The 19,939-nt window shown below is 38.0% G+C and overlaps 2 protein-coding genes across 3 annotated transcripts; one reads left to right on the top strand and one right to left on the bottom strand.

The window, feature by feature from the left end:
* Window positions 1–7,897: 7,897 nt before the first annotated feature.
* Window positions 7,898–12,223, top strand: LOC133868556 (universal stress protein PHOS32). Of its 2 annotated transcripts, none has more exons than XM_062305482.1 (2): window positions 7,898–8,691; window positions 11,986–12,223. In XM_062305482.1, the coding sequence occupies exon 1, from the start codon at window positions 8,064–8,066 to the stop codon at window positions 8,682–8,684; it is 621 nt and encodes a 206-aa protein (XP_062161466.1). In that variant the 5' UTR covers window positions 7,898–8,063; the 3' UTR covers window positions 8,685–8,691; window positions 11,986–12,223. The 2 variants fall into 2 exon arrangements, with proteins under 2 accessions (XP_062161466.1, XP_062161465.1); XM_062305481.1 differs by having other exon boundaries at window positions 7,899–8,691; window positions 11,970–12,223.
* Window positions 12,224–16,896: 4,673 nt separating this feature from the next.
* LOC133868800 (uncharacterized) lies at window positions 16,897–18,084 on the bottom strand. The gene is made up of 2 exons (XM_062305812.1): window positions 17,364–18,084; window positions 16,897–17,165 (listed from the first exon to the last, which is right to left on the bottom strand). The coding sequence occupies exons 1-2, from the start codon at window positions 17,925–17,927 to the stop codon at window positions 17,154–17,156; spliced, it is 576 nt and encodes a 191-aa protein (XP_062161796.1). The 5' UTR covers window positions 17,928–18,084; the 3' UTR covers window positions 16,897–17,153.
* Between the last annotated feature and the right edge of the window lie 1,855 nt (window positions 18,085–19,939).

The raw sequence follows: 19,939 nt of genomic DNA, 5'->3' as shown, positions 1-19,939 counted from the left end.
ACCCGAGTAACTTTGAGTCGAGGTCTGGGCTCATCATATAGAAAGCCCAGTCTGGCCAGAAGACCCAAAAATAAAATATGAGAATTTTATTTTATTATATCTAATAATATATACGGGGCACTCATTTAAAATTGTGAGAAAAATCATATTTAACCCTTTGACTTGAATTTAGGCATTGAATTTTCAATTTTAAGAATAAGATCCTTAAAGTTTTACTCAAGTTTTAAATTAATTCCTATGTTAATTTACAGTCAAAATTAACGATTTTCTATTTGTCATATTTGTCTCATTTAACACGCCAAAGTCTATTCCATAATTTCCATTGTCAAAGTTAATGATTTTTCTCCTAACGCTACAAATTTAGAAGATTAAGATAACAAATAAGATAGTTTTTGTTTTCTGAGTTGGGGTCTTTTGTTTGTTTGTTTAGTTTTTTTTTTTTTTTTTTTAAAAAAAATGACGCTTAATAATATATATGATATTGATATTAAGTGTTGATATGATGCTAACGTATCAATTGAGACACACATGACATGTAATAAACCATTCATTTTAAAAGAAAAGTGATAAAGTGACTTATTTCAAATAAAGACAAATTTTTCCCTAAATTTTCAATAATGTAATAATATATACATTATTAAACTTATAAAAATTTTACAAAAATAAATCTGTAAAATATAATATTAAACATAAAATTGATCATTTTTATTTTACTTAAAATGAAAAGATCATAATCTGTCCGTTATTTGTAGGGCCAGGTTAAAGGGAAGCCATGATAAAAAGTTGTTAAGAGAAATGATGACCATGAAATCAGGTTATAGTTTGACCTTGTTTCTTTGTTTTTATTTTGTTTTTTGTTTTTTGTTTTTTTTTTAGGGTTAAATACCAGTTTAACGATTTTATTTTTTACTCTATGTGATTCATTTTGTATTGTAGATAGTAGTTAGTACTTCGTTTATGACTAAAAATGAAGATGGTACTTCTATCAAAAAATTAATGGAAGTTTACGTCAACACTTTTAAGAAGCCAACACGTATCCTATGCTTAATTAAAAATTAAAAAACTTAAAAAAAAATTTTTTAAAAAAATATAAGCTTTAAAAAAAAAAAAAAAAAAAAAAAAAGCCTACATGGCCGGTTTGGTGTGGGTCAAACCACCCCATGGCCATTGAGCTATGGAAAGCTGTTGGGTCCGAGGGCGGACCCACGTGTTGGGTGGGGGGACAAATATCCCCCCAAATTTTTTAAAAATAACCTTAATTATACCAAAAACATAATTTTTTCCTCTCAAAATTATACTTTTGTCCTTCCAAAATAATATTTGTGTCCCCTTTTAACTTATTTTTTTTAGTTTTACCCCATCTTTTAACACAAAATCTAAAATACCCCATTCATTTAATTTCCTTCCATATTCTAGTTGGCTTCTAACTAGAAACTCAATTTGGTTTAAGACAAGATGCGAAAAAAAAAAAAAAAATTAAATGGTTTGGTTTTTTGAGTGGTTATTCTAAGTGACTTCCAACCAATAATCAATTTTTTGAGTGATTATTTTGCAGTCATTTGGATTCACAATATTTGTTTTGGCAACACAAGTTAAATAGTTTAATCATTTATGATTTTACCATTGTTTGGCTCGACTCATAGCATTGTTATTTGGGGCTTTAAAGGATTGTTAGGAGAAAAAATCAACGATTATAAGTATCGTTTTTATTAGACCTTATAGATTATGTTTAGTTTTTTTTGCTAGTTTTTTTTTTTTCTAAGCTATTTTGCTAGATTTTTTTTTTTATTTTTTAAATAAGCTATTTTGCTAGTTATTTATACCACTGTATGTTTGTGATGCCATGAGATTAAATATAAGACTACAATGCTTTTATTTAATAACAGTATGCACAAACACAAATCTATAAAGATTTTAAATATCTATATACTTTTGTATTTATGCAAGTCCATCACCCTAATAAAAAAAAAATTCGTCCCCCCTCACCAAAAATCCTGGTTCCGCCCTGGTTGGGTCCTGGGAACTGTCACAATGGAGGTGGATCTGCGCGCGGTAGAGACGAAGACTAGTAATATTCACGAGGGTTGGGTTGGTATCGGAGGAAACAGCAAGACAGGCGGCTCATCGGCGTAGTTGTATTTGAGTGTTAGAGCAGACCCGATCCAAGATTCGTGTTCCAGTTCAATGGAGAGCCGGAGTGCAGTCCTCAGTTTTTCAGCCTGTGTTTCCTTGCAAATTTGGTTTCAAGAGCATGATGGATCGAAGTTCACCGAGCACATCAAGAAGTTGCTTAATGGGCTCTCGCAAGGACCAACAGACAGGAAAATAGAGAAATGGATGGCACATAACCGTCCACGATCTCTCTGGCTTGACGGTGGCTATGGCTTAGCTTCCATGGTCACCTCGTTCATGCCGTCCAGGGGGTCCAACAGCGTCAGCCAGTCCAACCCCGGCGCATGGCTCATCCTCCTCCAAAGCGGGTGGTTCGACAACTCCCATGGGTGGCTCAACAACCCCTCCCATTTTTATTTTTTTCCATTTTTTAAACGCTTTTTTTTTAAGGGAAAATTGCACCGTTGGTCCCTGTGATATGCCATAATTATTTTTTATTCCCTATGGTTTAAAAAATTACTGGGAGGTCCTCGTGGTATACAATAATTACAAATCGATCCCTGGCGTCAAATTCTGTTAAATTTTTTAACAGATTCTGTCAAATGCCACGTCAGCGACACGTTCCATCTAAATAAAAAAATATAAATTTATTAAAAAATAAATAAAAATACTTATTTAAAAAAAAAAAAAAAAAAAAAAAAAAACTGAACGGGTGGCTTGGCCACCCATTTGGGGGTGGCCGCGCGCCACCCCCAGAGGCCGCAGGGGGTGGCGCGCGGGCACCCCCAAGCCACAGGGGGTGGCCTTCGGGCCACCCGTGGAAGATCCGGGGGTGGCCGCGCGCCACCCCGGAGTTGTCTGGGGGTGGCGCGCGGCCACCCCCTGTGGCTTGGGGGTGGCCGCGCGCCACCCCGGAGTTGCCTGAGGGTGGCGCGCGGCCACCCCCAGTTGCCTGGGGTGGCCATCGGGCCACCCCTGGATCTTCCAGGGGTGGCGCGCGGCCACCGGTTCAGTTTTTTTTTTTTTTTGAATTTTTTTTTTTTTTAAAAAAAAAATAATAAGTATTTTTATTTATTTTTTAATAAATTTATTTATTTTTATTAAGATGGACACGTGTCGCCATCTGTCGCTGACGTGGCATTTGACGGAATCTGTTAAAAAATTTAACAGAATTTGACGCCAGGGATCGATTTGTAATTATTGCATACCACGAGGATCTCTCAGTAATTTTTTAAACCATAGGGAGTAAAAAATAATTATGGAATACCACAGGGACCAACGGTGCAATTTTCCTTTTTTTTTTTAAAAAAAAAAAAAAAAGTTTTTATATTTTAAGTTTTTTAATTTTTATTATTTAATTTTAATTAGGCATAAGACATGTATCAATTCTTATAAGTATTTATGCGGACTTCCGTCAATTTTTTGACGAGAAGTTAGACGGAGATACCATTTCCGTCTTTAGTCATAAACGAAATACCATTTATGATACGAAATGAACTACATGGGACAAAAAAAAAAAAAAAAAAAAAAAAAAAAAAAAAAAAAAAAGTTGTTAAAATTTAAGGGGGCAAAAACGTATTTAACCATTTTTTTTAAAAGAAAAATCTTAAACGATAGGATGCTATCAAGTTATCGTTCAGATAAAAATTAATGTTTGATTACTCATTCCCTTTTTGGTTAAAAATGAGCAAAAATAACAATAATAAAAATATCGGCAAAGGCTTGTATAATCAAAAGAAATATTATAAAAATTGTTAAATTGAGGTTTAATATAGGTGTAATTACCTTTTCTCTCTATCAACTACCAGTCATTATCAACATGCCCCATGAACTGATACTTCGATCAAAAGAGAGTATCTAACTACCATCTTTACATACTTTGGCTCATTCCGTCAGGGAATCCCGTTAACTTATATGAAATATGCCATTTTTTAGCGTTAATTTTGGTTTAAAGACCAAAATGCCCTCCATAGTAATTAATAAAAAATATTAAAATTAATATATATATATATATATATATATATATATATATTAAAAAAAAACAACAAAAAAAACCTAAGGTGGCAGCCACCCTCTTTGGTGGAGGGGGTGGCTCACGGCCACCCCCGGCCTGGGGTGGCCACATGGCCACTTTAAGTCTTTTCTAGGGAAGCTAGGTGGCTTGCAAGCCACCCGGCCACCTCTGCCGCCACCCCCTTTTCCTTTAGTGTTTTTTATTATTATTTTGTTTAAGATGAGTGCATTTAAGTCATTTTTTAAATTGAATTAGGGCATTTAAGCCTTTGCATTAATTAAACTGACGAAAGGGGCCAAAATATGTAAAGATGGTAGTTGGATACTCTCTTTTAGTCGAGGTATCAGTTCATGGGGGTATGCTAACAATGGCTGGTAGTTGATGGGGGCAAAAGGTAATTACCCCTTTAATATACTATTTGTGTTTTTTATATAGTTATTTCATATCAGGATTCTCTTGAATTATTTGTCCGAATTTGAGAGAATTTAAATAGGTGATTATGAAATGCTACTTATGGAATGCACTTAATCAATAAAAATTGGGACAAATAACCTACTCGAATTATCTCAAATTCGGACAAATAATTTAAGAGGATCCTAATCCAATTTTTTCGTGATACAATCAAATCTATAACAATATGTCCGTATGTTATATGGTTTAATTACTAAAATGATGAAAGAAATAATTATATATGGTTATATCTAAAAGTAGGAGAAATTACACTTTACCCCCTGATGTATCCATCTATTGGCGATCTGATGCTCAATGTTCAATTTTTGGTAGATAACCCCCGTGACGTTTACCACTTGTGTCATTGTGGACCTTTCGACCACTTAGTCTGCCTAAAGAGACGGAAATTAAAGAGGGTCATGTGCTTTTAAGGAAAGACTACCAAAATTGCCTCGTGTGTTCTTCAAAACAGTGAGTTTCGGACGATATGCAAACAGAAGCCATGCACATGGCCAACATAAAAAAGCCATGAAAGAGCACGGGTTTGCTTTTCAGTTTGGCTCCGCCGTCCACAGTGGTTCCTGGCTCTCGCTGCGCTACGCGAACGTGATAATATCCGCAGAGCGGTGTTACTTACTTATTGCCCTTTCCCAAATGACAAAGCAAACAAAAAATGACAACGAATCCTCTCACGATAAAGCATAACTAGGGTCATCTTCGACATCTTTAAGGAGCACAGTCCTCTCACCATTGTAGAAAGATGGGATCGTGTTAAGGTACTTCCAGCTCCCTTTGTCTCTTAGTATCGTTGTACCTGTAACGATTATTCATCTTTTGTTTTTGTGGAGCCATTTGAGTATTGGAGAAGCAGGTGCATTCATGCATGGTTAGCTTCTAACTACCCATTTCCAGACCCCCAAGCCAGCTCGATGAGCTGTGCACCAGTCAAAGTCCCTCCACTATCTAGTGCCACAAAAAGAACCGAATTCGTCACTACCTTCTAGCTGTCCTCCTTTTGATGCACACGTAAGGTTCCTGCTTTGACACCTTCGTCACTACCTTCTCATGAGAATACAGCAGCTGGCCGGTGACTTGCACAGGAACTCAACACATAAGACGTAGTGTATGCATCCAGCCTTTCGGTATAAAAGGACCCACCGAATATTGATCGGATTGATTTAAAAAAATTTGATTGACTATGGAGTTTTGTTTCTCATGCCCATAAGGTACATAGGATTAGAACAATTGGCATCCAAGGGCTGTGGATATGCTTGAGGTTACGTGCCAAATGCTGAATGGTGTACGTCTCTGTAGAGAAGGTGGCGTTTCTGAAAGGATGATGTACAGTTGCAGTCAAACGTGAAACACGTTAAAGTTGCGTCGCTCATATCATTACTATTGTTATTGGAGCTGGAGTTATGTCTCTGACATGGAGTACTTCACAGTTAGGATGGAAAGGAGGGCCATTTTCCTTGCTCTGTTTTGCAATACATGCATGAAGGCATCGGATATGTTGCAACAGACAATTAATTTTGATAGATGACGCAAGTTCATTGGTGTTTATAAACAGAAATTCAGAGTAAGGGCCATCACAGAGTCCAAATTCAGCTCCGAGAGTTGAGAACGGTACAAGAAAATGTTGGCATTCAAAAAACAGAGCATGATAACACCCTTCCGGCTCAGGTGCCTCGGGCCATTGAAGCTGTCAATGGAGCCATTGAGCTTCTTCCTAAGCCTATTCACAACGGAGGTTCGGGTCTGGCTGTGGCTTTGTGGAGGGTCTGGCTCTGCTCCTGTGCAATACATAGAGCGTGGTTGAGGCGGTCCAGCTCCTTCAGCTCGTCCTTCACGAAATCGACGTCCTCGAAGAACTTGTCTAGGTGGACGCCGGTGGAGGACATCTCGATGACGTGATGACCCTTCATGAAACTCACCATTGTTTTTTTTTTTTTTGGTATAAGGCGTGAAATTAACCGTTTTGAGTGAGTGGCAAAATAAGAAAATGAAACTTTAAAAGGTCATGTGCGGTCCATGTGACCTTCTTTCCGTCACTTTAGACGGACGAAGTGGACGGAAGGTCTACAGTAGCACAAGTGGTAAACATCAAGGAATTATCTACCAAAAATTAAATATTAGGTGTCAGATAGCCAATAGATGAATATATTAAAGAGGTAAAATGTAATTTCTCCATAAAAATATAATTATGATAAAATAATAAATTTGACAGAAGAATAACTAAAATTAATTAAATATTTGGATAAGTATATATATTGAAAGAGAGCCCCTTATGTAAGGTCATGGCAGAAAACAAGAGTATTTTGCCCACTAATAAGTACTCAACACGTCAGTTTAGCACACTAAAGCACTATAAGGTGAAAACACCCAATCACACCAAATTCATACACCCAACCTGCTGAAACCCCATCCCCTCTCCATCACCACCTCCCCAAGCCAACCCGTCACCGTTGCCACCACACCACAATCACCACCAATGGGCCGGCCGGCGGAGTCGGAGTCAATCTGGGCCGACGGTGAGTGACAACCTGGACAAAAGGGTTGGCCAGAAGGCCACCTCCAGACCCCGGGGTGGCCATCGGGCCAGCCCTAGATGGATCTAGGGTTGGCTCGAAGGCTACCCTTAGACCTCGGGGATGGCCGCCCCATGGATCGGGGGTAGCCGCGCGGCCACCTTCGGCCAATTTTGGGTCCAAGAAGAGCCAATCCTTCCCGTCCAGGGACTACCCACCTCATTCGGCTCTGTCGTGTTGTCGTCTTCTTCCTTGAGTTCCGATGCCTCCATGTCACATGAAAGGGATTTGATTTTTGTACAACATCAATACAACAACTATACAACAACCCCTCGCATGAGGGTGGGCCCCAGTATGTGGGACCCACCCTCATGTGAGGGATTGTTGTACAGTTGTTGTATTGGTATTGTAAATCTAATATTTTTCCACATGAAAAGCCTTGGTCCGCCAGTGGAGTTGCCAATCTCAAGAGGGCCATAGGTGTTCGGGGTGGCCGAGTGGGGCCGCGCTTTAGGGGTTTTTTTTTTTTTTTTTTTTTTTTTTTTTTTTTTTTTTTTTTTCTAAAGACTAAAAGAGTGAAAGAAGGAGGGATGATTCAATGTTTTGCCAACACTTACTTTTCTTGTGCTTTTTTTTGTTCCAGCTAATATGTCAATCTCTTATTGGTGGACAGAAATGTCTTGATTTTTGCCGCTACCGAAGGAAAGTCAAACTATCCAAGATTCCGAATTCCAAGGGACAGAATACTGTGACTTTAACTGATAGGTCTGACACATTTGAAACTTGTCCCCCAAATATAGCGGGTTGCCACTGCCCCCATACACCGCCAGGTAACCCTAAGAAATCCTTCCACTTCACACCGAAACGATTCACTTCCCAAAACCCACGACAACGCCGAAAGAAGACATCGGCAGACAACAAACACAACCAAACAGTGAAAACACAAAGAAAAAACTATTATGAGTTCTCCGACGCACGCAACGGCGATAACGGTGCAGCCTTCGTCGCCGCGGTTCCCGTCGAGCGGGACGCCAACGGCAGGGGCGCAGCGGAAGATCGGGATAGCCGTCGATCTGAGCGACGAGAGCGCCTTCGCGGTGAAATGGGCGGTCCAGAACTATCTGCGGCCCGGGGACGCTGTGATCCTGGTGCACGTGCGGCCTACGAGCGTCCTCTACGGCGCGGACTGGGGCGCCATCGACGTGGCGGTGGCGGAGGACGAGCTGTCCCAGCAGAAGCTGGAGCACGAATTCGACGCTTTCACGTCCACCAAGGCCAACGACCTGGCGCAGCCTCTGGTGGAGGCTCAAATTCCCTTCAAGATCCACATCGTCAAGGACCACGACATGAAGGAGCGCCTCTGCCTCGAGGTGGAGCGCCTAGGGTTGAGCACTGTCATCATGGGCAGCCGCGGCTTCGGCGCCTCCCGCCGCGCCACCAAGGCCCGGCTCGGCAGCGTCAGCGACTACTGCGTGCACCACTGCGTCTGCCCCGTCGTCGTCGTTCGCTTCCCCGACGAGAAGGATGTAGAAAAGGCTGTTCTGGAGGAGGAGCTGGAGTACCATGACGCGTTGGATTAGCAAACTGGTAATTTTGATTAATTAGTTGATGATCCAATCTTCATTACATTTGTCTAAGATTCATATATTTGCATATGACTGTTTGTGAATTAATTGGAAGTTTGAACTAATTAATTTGCTAAATGATGATTATCATTGAATGATGTTATTATGCCGATGCAAACTATTGTGCAAGATTAACATAACTATGCTTTCTCTTTCATCTGGCTTTAGTTTATTTTCCCATTGCTTTCATGCCTGATAAAGACCAAATATTAGCCTAATTAGGACTTCTCCACTTCATCACCCTCATGTTCTTTGAACTTGATATTAAATTTCTTATTCTTTATATATGGTTAATGCAATATATTGAAGATGGTCATTTAGTTTTTGAAGTCTCTTGTCAAAATTATAAGTAGTTTTTTGTTGCAGCCATTTTTGCTGAATGTTATCATTTCAGAAAGTGAAACATCATGACAGCCGTATCAATTTTGGTCTTTTTCGCATTACTTAAAACCGTTTCAATGTATTTTGTCATGTACTCTGAACTGCCATATTTGCTGATACATCATTATAGCCGTATGCTCTTTTTTTTTTAAAGAAAAAGAAAAAAGAGAGTTAATCAACAGCTTTCATTACAATCAATAAGAAGATACAGCTTGTTCAGCGCTTTAAATGTTTTAAAGTATCCTGTTGTGCTCTTGAAAATTATGTATACCGATGTACAGCATATGAGTTATTATGTTTTCGAATGGGTTTTTGTATTTGTAAGAGGGCGTAATGGTAGGAACAGAGGCCATACTTCCCTTTCTCTCTTCTCTTGAAACATAAAAGTTCAAAGGTCTATTCATTAAAAATAATAGAAAAAAAAAGTTCAAAGGTTTCAAATACAATTACCATGTCTAAGCTTTCAGGTTTTAGTACAATCTTATCTTTTAATGCGTATGGCATCTTACTCTAATCTTTCTAGGTTAAGACAATTCAACCTTTTTTTTTTAAAAAATAAAAATAAAAAAAATCTTCTACGCAATACCAAGGGGAATGGGTAAGGCCCGTAAGGGGAGAAATGATTTTATGGAGCTAAATAGGAGAAAATGGTTTATAAGCGGGACCCTCAAAGGTACCGCATTCGGGGAATTGCTAACTGGAAGAGGACCCGTGGTGCTCATAAACTCATCCATCTTCCGCTCCTTATGGGACTTCAAGTTTACCAATTCTACTTCTTTTAGGCTTGAATTCACCTTTTGCTCATGTTGACTCCATTTAGTGATAATTAATGCGTAAAGGATTCGGCTTGGGGTCCAATTCCAATTAGAATTGGACCCGGTGGGATTGGGATGTACGTCCCTTATGTTCTGTTATGGGACACATGTCTCAATCCCAACCGGTTTAATACCAACTGAAATTGGACCCAAGCAAAACCCATGTACAAATATCTGGCCATATCTTTGTAGAGATTAATAAAGCCCCACTTTGGGAAATTTTTTAAATGATTTAGTTGAAATCCCTTTGATTGAATTCTGTTTGCTGCATGAGAGTTTGTTGTTTGAGAGCACCTATACTATTCGATTTGGCATGGATGTATTTTTGCTTAAATTTATGTTGATGGTATTGTTGTTACTTCTTTGGTGATTAGGGTAGAGGGGTTGGGGGTGATGGGTGGAGTTGTCTTGTAAACTTTTCATATTTGAGTAACAAATTTCATACGAAAGCACCTAAAAGGTGATGGAACCAAATATATAGGAAGTATACAAACAGGAGTCTCTCTTAAAGAGAAGAAGACTAAAAGAAAGGAAAGAGAAGAAACAAGAAAAGAAAATGATCAAGTCCTAAGGTACAGTGCAACTATATGCCAATGATTTCTAGCTCAAATTTTTCCTCCTATAAAAACAAGGTGGAGGGTGTCGCTGTGCTATCAAGACCCACAAGTTGTGTCTAACTTACCAATAAAAAAAAGGTATAATGCATGCAGAAAATTATGAAAGACATCCAGAGCTGTAATAGATGAATGAACTGAAAAACAGGAGAACAATGCCATTCCCATTTTTTTGTTTTCATCTTCCCTAAAAGCCTCGTTTTCTCTTGTTCAGATATAACTTTTTTATTTGATTTTCTATATTGTAATTGTAATAATTGGCTGTCCAAGGGGGCGGGGGCGGGGGCGGGGGCGGGGGAGGGAGGGAGGGAATGTCTGACTCCATATGACACTAAAAACTGTAGTTGAATTTCCCAAGTAGAGTAAAAGATCTTGGAATGGGAGGGAGTGACACTAAAAGCTATAGTTGAATTTCACCAAGTAGAGGAAAAGATCTAGGAATCAGAGTTCCTTAAGGACTTGAAGATTCAGCCCACAGTAGTCGGCTCAGTGGGTAATGAAATTTGAAATGTTGTTGAAGATATGCTTGAACATGTTAAACTTTGATGGAACTGTTTGCAAGCATAGAGTGCTACTTATGTCATGTTGGAGATAAGAGAAAGATGTCAGATGTGCTAATGGGGCTTAAAGGAGTCTGGAGAAAAGAGTTTGGTGTGGCTAAAAGGAGTACCCTTGAAGCACTATGATGCAGTAGCGGCTTATGGCCTTGGGAGGACCATCTAAGGTGCAACTTGGCAAAGGGATTTAGACTGTTCTCTTGTTGGAGGAACAGGGAAATGGTAGTCATGCTTGTGGAAGATCATGAACTGATGTCGTTAAGGGTCGCCACTGCAATGGCTGGGTGTCATGCTAACCACGTTGGTAGGGAGATATCTGAGACATATCGCCCAACCATTGCGATGATGGCTGGCTGGCTGAGAAGGGAAGATCAAGAAAATGGCAGAGCAGTCACTTGGGCTTGGGAGGGAGCTGTGGTGGGCTGGAAAACTGCTCGTGGACGGCGGTGGTGGGCAGTAGAGGTTGGCTTGAGAGAGAGGTTAGAGGACATAGCCCTTGAAAGTGTGTGGGATGTGGAAGCATATGTCTTAGGACGCATAGCTGGGTGACCACCTATATGGGAAACGTGTTACCTTTGCAAAGAAAGTGCGCGGTTGGAGAAGACTTCTCCCACATAAAACAGACGGGAAAAAACTTCTCGGGAAGTTTTTTAAAAAACAGGTGCAAAAGATGTTGGCAAACGTTAGTGATTTTTGAGAAATGGTTTCGAAAACATAAAACACTTCTAAAATATGTTAACAAACATGATATAAAGTTCTAATTTTTTTTTTTGTCATAAAGAAGTTGAAGGTTTTTTATTTTTTATTTTTTATTTTTTACGTTGACTGATGTCACTAATTCTCTCTGTTGTGTGAATGTTGATATTGAGACAGCTTCCATGCCTCGCAGATGTGGATAAGGCCTCATGAGTATAGATGGTGGGAATGCCAAATGTTTGAAAGTTCATGTCTTTGGTACTGCTCTCTGTTTCTGCACCGTTTCACTGCCTTGTATATCTATTAAGTTTTGGAATGATGCATTTGACTGATGAACTCTTTCTTGTGCTTTTAGGTCTTTGAATGTGATAGCCTTTTCTTGTTAATATAAAATTTTCTGTCTGGAGGCATTTCACTGGTTGCAACCACAAGTGAATTTTTTTCACCTCAATTATCTAAATTGCCTTTAAAAATTATTTAAAAAAGTAATTCGAAGAAAAAAAAAAAAACTGAAGGGGAACCGCTCCATGGCTGTGGAGGGCTTTGTTGTTTTGGTAATTATTTTTCTTTGGTGGTATGGTTAATATTTCAAAAGTATCTTGTTAAAAAAAATGGACAGAATTTGATATTTTCTGATTTCCCAAAGCAGTATTTCAATGACCAGGCCAGCATTTGTGTGCGGATTGATGGTGTCTTTAGCCTGCCATTGGTTGGTTGGTCTTTAGCCTTCCGTTTGATGAATAAAAAAAAGGGAGAGAAAAATAATAAAAGAGAGAGAGACAGAGAGAGACAGAGAGAGAGGGAGAGAGAAAATCATAAATAGTAAATAAATAATAATAATAAAAACTTATGCATTCATCTTATATGTTTCCCAATATTTGGTTAAGTAGGGTAAATGAAATGCAAAATGTATTTGGTTAAGAGAACCGGATGGTGATGTTTTATGCAGAAATAGATGTTCGTTTTTTTTTTTTTTTTTTTTTTTTTTTTTTTTTTTTTAAAGGAAAAGATAAATCTTTCATTAATCAAAAGAAGGGTACATAACAAATCACTATATAGGTGTACACAAGACATCTCAAAAATGTGTATACCCCACTTGAGCCAAAAAACTCAGATCATTACAGACAGAAATGCTACAAATAAGACTTAGCCAAACAGAATGATGTCTTTACGGTGATATAAACTTTTACTTGAAGAAGGAGTTGGTCACACATTCGGGATTAAAAGCAATGACTAGGTTGATCCGTACAAAACAAACTGTCAAAAAGCACACCAACAACTAACCCCACTGGATCTACACTGAGAGGGACAACAACTCCACACAACCTTAAGGGTTGGGAGACTTAACCTTTACTGGAAACCTAGGAAGGACCAAAACCACCATTAGCTCAAAAGGCTAAGGGGAAACAACAATGAGACACACACAAAGAATACAGACAATCTAAAAACAAATACAGAAACAAACTCCAACTACACCAGTTGAAGGGGCCAAAACCTCTTCTCGCACTTCACCTTTTTGCTTGACGGTTTAAGTGCACAAGTTGCTAAAGCACCGAAATAAATTTCATAAAAATCGGACGGTGTCAAAAACTGTAGCTCTTCTAAAATCCTCGGCCTGGTGCCCCTTGTGCAAGAGAGTTGTTAAACTGAAGAAACTGCTCATTCACCCGAACCTCCATCCCAGCAGAGATCCATTTGTCATCGTCATTGCAAGCTTCCATGGAGAAAACTTGTGCATCGATCGGCTCCATCAATTCCATCAAATCCAGCAGCCACATCCTATAAAAACTTCAGATCCAACAAAATCAAGCAGAAACTGCCAAATTCCTGGAATTCCTCACTCTTCCGGATTTCGGTATAGGTGAAAACCATCTTCAAGATTCTCCGTCTTCTCTAGATAGATCTTCTCACCCTTAACAGAGACCCTTCCAACGAAAACAAATCTTGACTATTTGTGGAGACCCACTCAAAATCAACATCAGCACCAGCCTCCACGCAGCAAAAAAGGGGGGTGTGCTTCAGAAACCCCAACGAACCAACAGAAGAAAGCACAAGAAAAACATAAAAAAGCTTCTCCATCCCAGAAACAGGATGAAAATAAAAACCCCCCTCTCCTCCACAATGTCGAAGACGCCCTAAGAAAGATCGAGGAAACACTTACCGTAATCTAAAGAAACCAAACCCTAAAATACCATTGGAGGAGGAAAACATAGTGCTTCCCTCCTCCCCTGAAACCGAAGCTTTTTTATTTTTTTCACTCTCTTCTTGCAAATAACCGCTATAGGGCAAAGTCTACATTTTTAAAATTGTAATCTCCTAAAAATAGATGTTCTAAGAGGGCTTCGTTTGTTAATACATTTTAGATTATCGGTAACATTTTTGTTTTAAGAAGAGAGAGAAAAGGTAAAAAGCAAAAATTTTAACAAAAGAGGTCCTACTTCTTTCTTTCTTTTTATTTATATATGCAATAGTGAAAAAAAAAAAATACTGAGTCATAACAATTGACATAAATTTAAAAGAGTTAGGCAACCCGTCAGTCAAAAGAAAAGGCAAGTAGGGGTTGTTGCTAATTATTGAAAGTGGGAGGGAGGGGATGACAAGGATGATGCTGACAATGATGAAGGGGGTGCTGCAAGCAAGCTCAAATGACGAGCATGGACGATTCTCGTCTTCATGTTCACCGCAAATTAATAGAATAATTGCCAAAGTTGAAGAATGACGAGGATGTTTCCCATCTTTCATTATGCCATGGAATCCCTAATTATAGGCAACTCCAAAATGACTACTAATTCTAAATGCTTTACCAAACAGTTGGATGCGACGTCCAGTTTGTCCTTTTATGTGAAAGACTCCCATCTGTTAAAAATTTGCAAGTTTCACTTAGAATTTTTTAATATAATTTGCTAATGGGTACGATTTTAATACGAAATTAACGAGTTAAAATTTTGTATAATTGTGTTAGAGTCAACTTCATATCACTTCGCTTAACCCATGAGTTATTCGCTTAACCTGTAAAAGTTAAATTATATATATATATATATATATATATATATATATATATATATATATTAAAAAAATTTATATACATGTCGTGTTTGTGTCAATCCAAAACGACTTGTTATTAATTGAATTATGCAGGTCATGTCAACCCTTCACAACCTGTTAATCGTGTCATGTGCTTATTTAAACGGGTCGTGCCTGAATTGATAATTTGATGAGTTTACACTATTTAACTAAATGACCCATGAGTCGATTTGACTTAAACTCGGCACATCAACATGAATGGTCAATCATAGTTTAAAACCAAATTTTGGAGTAATAATTGTCGCATCTCAAAATTTTACTTTCTCGTTAAGCGGGTAAATTGCCGCATTGAGTTAAAAAATTATAAAAGTACTAATGAATATTAAGTCTCACATTAATTTCTTAACGGTCGGGACTAAACTGTGTAATTGATGTTATGAAGCATACAAAACCTTAAACAATATGACTAACAGTATATACTTCTCCTGATGGATTGGAATTTGGATACAAACAAAAGGCTTAAAAAACTTTTCTTGATCGTTTTGAAGTGTGATAATAATGCACAAGTCCTGCGACATCTTTATTTCCATAAAGAGAATGTACAAGGCGTGGGTTGGCTGTCATTTCAAATTTCAAGCAACAAAAGACTACCTGTACGTGGAGAATAATAATTTGCATTTGTGGGTGTCTGCATTCACCAGATGACAGATCAAAAAGACCCAACAGTTCTGAGAAATAGAATCCAAAGAATCAATTAAAGATCAATCAATCTCTTCATGGTTGCCGGTGAAAGTTTTTCGAGGGATAGATTATATAGATGCACCCACAGCCACACAAAAATACTCTCCCTCAACAAGCAACAATTTTCAACCACAAATTTAAGCCTTGACTCCTTTCTTGATTCCTTCTTATTCTTAATCATCCATTGATCAACTTGCAATTAAAATACTAATTCATGGTTTATGGTGGGCACGTGGAGAGATGTCCCAAAGCTTGACCCCATTATTACCCTCTCCTTTGCCCTAAGCTTCTCATCATGGCTTATCTTATTTTATTTTATTTTACTTTTATACAAATATTATTTGTCAAATCAAGTTACAACCTGCTTGAGTAGACCTCCCAAATTTGATGCAGTGATCGGGGCATATAATTGGATTCAATATCTTTAATTATAGTGGCCGGTTTGAAAGACAGGCAAGATTGGCGTCAAGCTCGTTTAATATTACAATCCCAAGATTTTTGTTTCAGATTTTTAGGAAAGCTAGTATTTTCTTAACAACCTTTATATATATATATATAAAATTAATGAATTGTCAATTCAAGCCTTAATTTCATTAGTGGGTAATTCAACTTCTTAACGTGGGACTACCTCTCTCCGCTTAAATTTTTAATGTTTTCATCGACGCTTGCGTCATGCAATGCCTATGTCATTTATACTGTGAAAACGATAGATATATCTGCGTTATTACTCCAAAAAGACTAATTAAGTTACAATTGAAATTCTCCGACTAAAATCACTCACAAAGCCTAATTTGATTTAGTGAGAGACTATGCGAGACTTAAAACGAATATCACATTTATAATCCACTCACTTAATATGTGTAATTCATCTTTTGATTAGACTAACTTTCTAAAATGCCGCAAAAATGGTCGATATTCAAGTGTTTGTTAAGTGTAAAAAAGAAAAGAAAAGAAAAAAAACCAAGTTTTATACTATTCAATATGATGGAATTATCAAAATATAAGATTAAGACTTTTTATCAACATATCAACCATTACAGTACTGTTTAAGGATTTGAGCTGCGTAACCAATGTTGAAAAGGGAGATATTTCAGTGCTATTTTTCTTTTGTTTTTCTTGGTCTCTAGTGACAAAATTCTGAAACTAAGCAAACTGCAGAGACATTACAGGGAAGAAACCAAAACTGATTATCTGTTCAATACAGCACAGTCCATTTACCATATCAATGACTAGAGATCGACTTGTAAAGGACCCAATCCGAGTTGAGATTATATATTTTGACTATAATAGGGAAATTTATAGCCAATGCCTCAATGAAAAAATTAAAAGAAAAAAAAAAGGATCAAATTCACCTGAAATCAGATTAAATTAAGGGCTATATATATATGTACTCTACAGGTTAGTAAATATGCCATGAAAAAATCATGAAGTCTTTTAGTACTAAGTATATATGGCATGAAGAAATCATGAAGTCTTGGCAACCATGCTTTCATTGAATTTTGTAAGAAAGTCTGAAGAGCTAGCATTTGGTCTTGGCTTCAGCATTCCCAAATCTGTTTGTCACAGTTCTTTTCCAGTCCTGGATCACTGTGCTTTTTAAAAGCTCTTCTGTTAAGAGATTGATCATATATTTCAATGATTTCATGAACAATACTAATCCAAATGTATAAAATCAGAAGAACCCCAAAAAGAGAAAAAAGAAGAAGAAGAAGAAGATCGAAGAAATCTCAGAATTTAGCTGGAGCTGGTGAGATTTAGAGAAAGATCATCTTAAAGAGCAAAAGGGAAGCTAGAAAGACGTCATACCTGAGAATGATACTCTGTATTCCCACTCCCACGCATACGCTTCCATGAAAATGCTTTTCTTGAATCAGAAACGCCTTCTTCACTGGTTGAAGAACTTGAGGCTGGTGGAGGCGGAGTTGAAGACCGTGGAACTACTTGATTTTCTTCATCATCTTCATCAACATCTCCTTGATCCTCATCATCACCATGACCATGACCATGACCGCCACCATCATCATCAGCTTCAATGTTGTCTTCTCTATCAAGATCATCGTCACCATCATCATCGTCGTCGTCGTCGTCGTCATCATCATCATCATCATCATCATGGTCATCATCTGCCTCATTTTGGATATTGCCACGATTCACACAACTTTCACAAACAGAAACAGTAGGACTGAGCTTGGGTCCGGAGCCGCTCCAGGGCGTTAAAGACTGACAAACATGGCAAAGAAGCGTTCTTGAATGCTTAGTGACCAGGAAATTTGCACCATGAACCTGAGCATCACAGCCCCAACAAAGGATAGCTTGATCAGATTCGCAGTACATCTTTGCCGGTGAGTCGCACAGCTCGCACTTCTTCATCTTTCCTCTTCCAAGAAAATGGTACGCAGTCTTGAACCTCTGCAATCACATCCTTATGCTTGTTCCCATTGTCCTGCTTTATTTTCTCTCTAATTAAAGCCCCTGGGCGTTAAAAAAAATAAAAAAAGAGAACGAAATAAAAAAAGGACACATGGTGCGGGGCAACTTGCAAATATCTATAAATTATATAAAACCAGCACTGTTTTCTTTGTTTTTTTTAGTAGAAAGAGCTGAGAGCGGATGCACCAATCAATATATAGGACAGGTACTGAGAGACTTATATATATATATATATATATATATATATATATATATTTTTTTTTTTTTTCCTAATTTAAAAACATGGAACTCATTAAAAGAAAGTATATGACATTGTCAAAGTCGTACAATATCTTTGATCATGCCACATATAAGACCATAGAATTCAGACAGAGAAGGAGAGATGGTGAATGTTTCTGATTGTTCGAACAGATGAATCTTGTACCTTAAATAGCCTAAGAACATGTTCGGACACTTCAAAACCCGCATTTCTCTCTTATTTCCGGTCCCAAGCCTCTCAAAGAGAGCATTGTATCTTAAGCACCCAAATAAAAAATTGTCACATCAGATTTTATCAACATTTGGTAAGTCCCAAGGTTGAGATGGATATTGGTCTGAAATTTTGGGATCAGATCCCCTCAAATTCTATCGAATTCGGGCAGGTTGTTGTGAGTAAACATTTATGAGATTCACCTGACCGGATAAGCAGTTGGACAGCCCAACTTTTATTTGGTCAGGTGGGTTTCATAAATGCTCATTCATAACTACCTGCCCGAATTTTATCAAATTCGGGCAAAAAATTTGAGGGGATCTTAATTCGAAATTTTGGGGGTCCAGCTGGTCCAAAGCAAACCCAGTACATACTGCTTTCTGCAATTTGGTGGTGGGTTGGGCATGCATTTGCTTCTATGTTCTCTGTATCTGTATGTAGACACACTTTCAAGGAAAGAGCCTTATCTGAGTCGTTAACACTCTTCTCAAAAAGAGCTTGACACGCGTCTGAATCCAACCGATCGAGCTCTAAATTCTGTGGGCTTCCTCAAATTTCCTCCTGCGTAGGTGGGATGGATTTGGGACAAAATCTATCTGCAATAGACAAGGTGAAAACAACTACTCATACCTCTCTCTCAAAGGAAGTGGATCCGCCTTCAAGATTAAAATGGATCCAGTGATCCACCTTTGTTAAAGTGGATAACGATCTGCTTATATTAAATCAACTGTGAAAGCAATTTGTGGCTGAGGTTGGGTTGATATAATTGAAGATTCAAACGGCTACGACAGCCTTCTGGGCGTGTTTTGATTTTCAACCTATAGTGGATGCTGTCGTGACTCCAAACCTGTGGGCTAGGCTACTTGTGTGTGACTGCTGCGTACTACGAACGCAGGCAGGATGAAGTTACAAATTAGTGCAAAAGAAAAAAAGAAAGAAAAAAAAACCCATGAGATGTCATAGTCTTCTCAGGGAAAAAAAAAAAAAAAAAGAAACCATTTTTCGTTGAGTTCCTTATAATGATATTTTCAATTAATTAAAATAAAATTGAAGGTAATAATTCGTGTTCGGATTGTGTCGATGTGTATAAAATTATATAGGTCAACTATAATCTGACATGTTTTATTAAACGATTCATACACTTCAATTCGTAATTCGCTAATTTCGTGTTGAATTTTGTTGGGTTCGCAAGTTGTGTAAAAAATTGTCAACCCTAAATGTCGCGTGTTAGGTTAGAATTTTGTTGAAGTATGAGTATAAGATTATATAGATTTTTTTTTTGAATATATAAAATCAAAACAAAATCAAGAACAAAACAAGGGGATTTTGGTTTGTTTTGTCTCCAAATGAGACATAGGTGGCGTGGGTCGGGGTAAAACCTATCGCCAACTTACGCACACCACTTGTTTGACAAAACACAAACCAAATGAGAAAATGAAGAAAAAACAAAAAAAAGAAGCAAAAACAGGTTCTGCCGTGAAGA

Source organism: Alnus glutinosa, chromosome 5 (assembly GCF_958979055.1).
Source record: "Alnus glutinosa chromosome 5, dhAlnGlut1.1, whole genome shotgun sequence".
NCBI classification, from domain to species: domain Eukaryota; kingdom Viridiplantae; phylum Streptophyta; class Magnoliopsida; order Fagales; family Betulaceae; genus Alnus; species Alnus glutinosa.
Note: the sequence above shows the minus strand (reverse complement) of the source record. Positions and strands in the feature narration are given on the sequence as shown.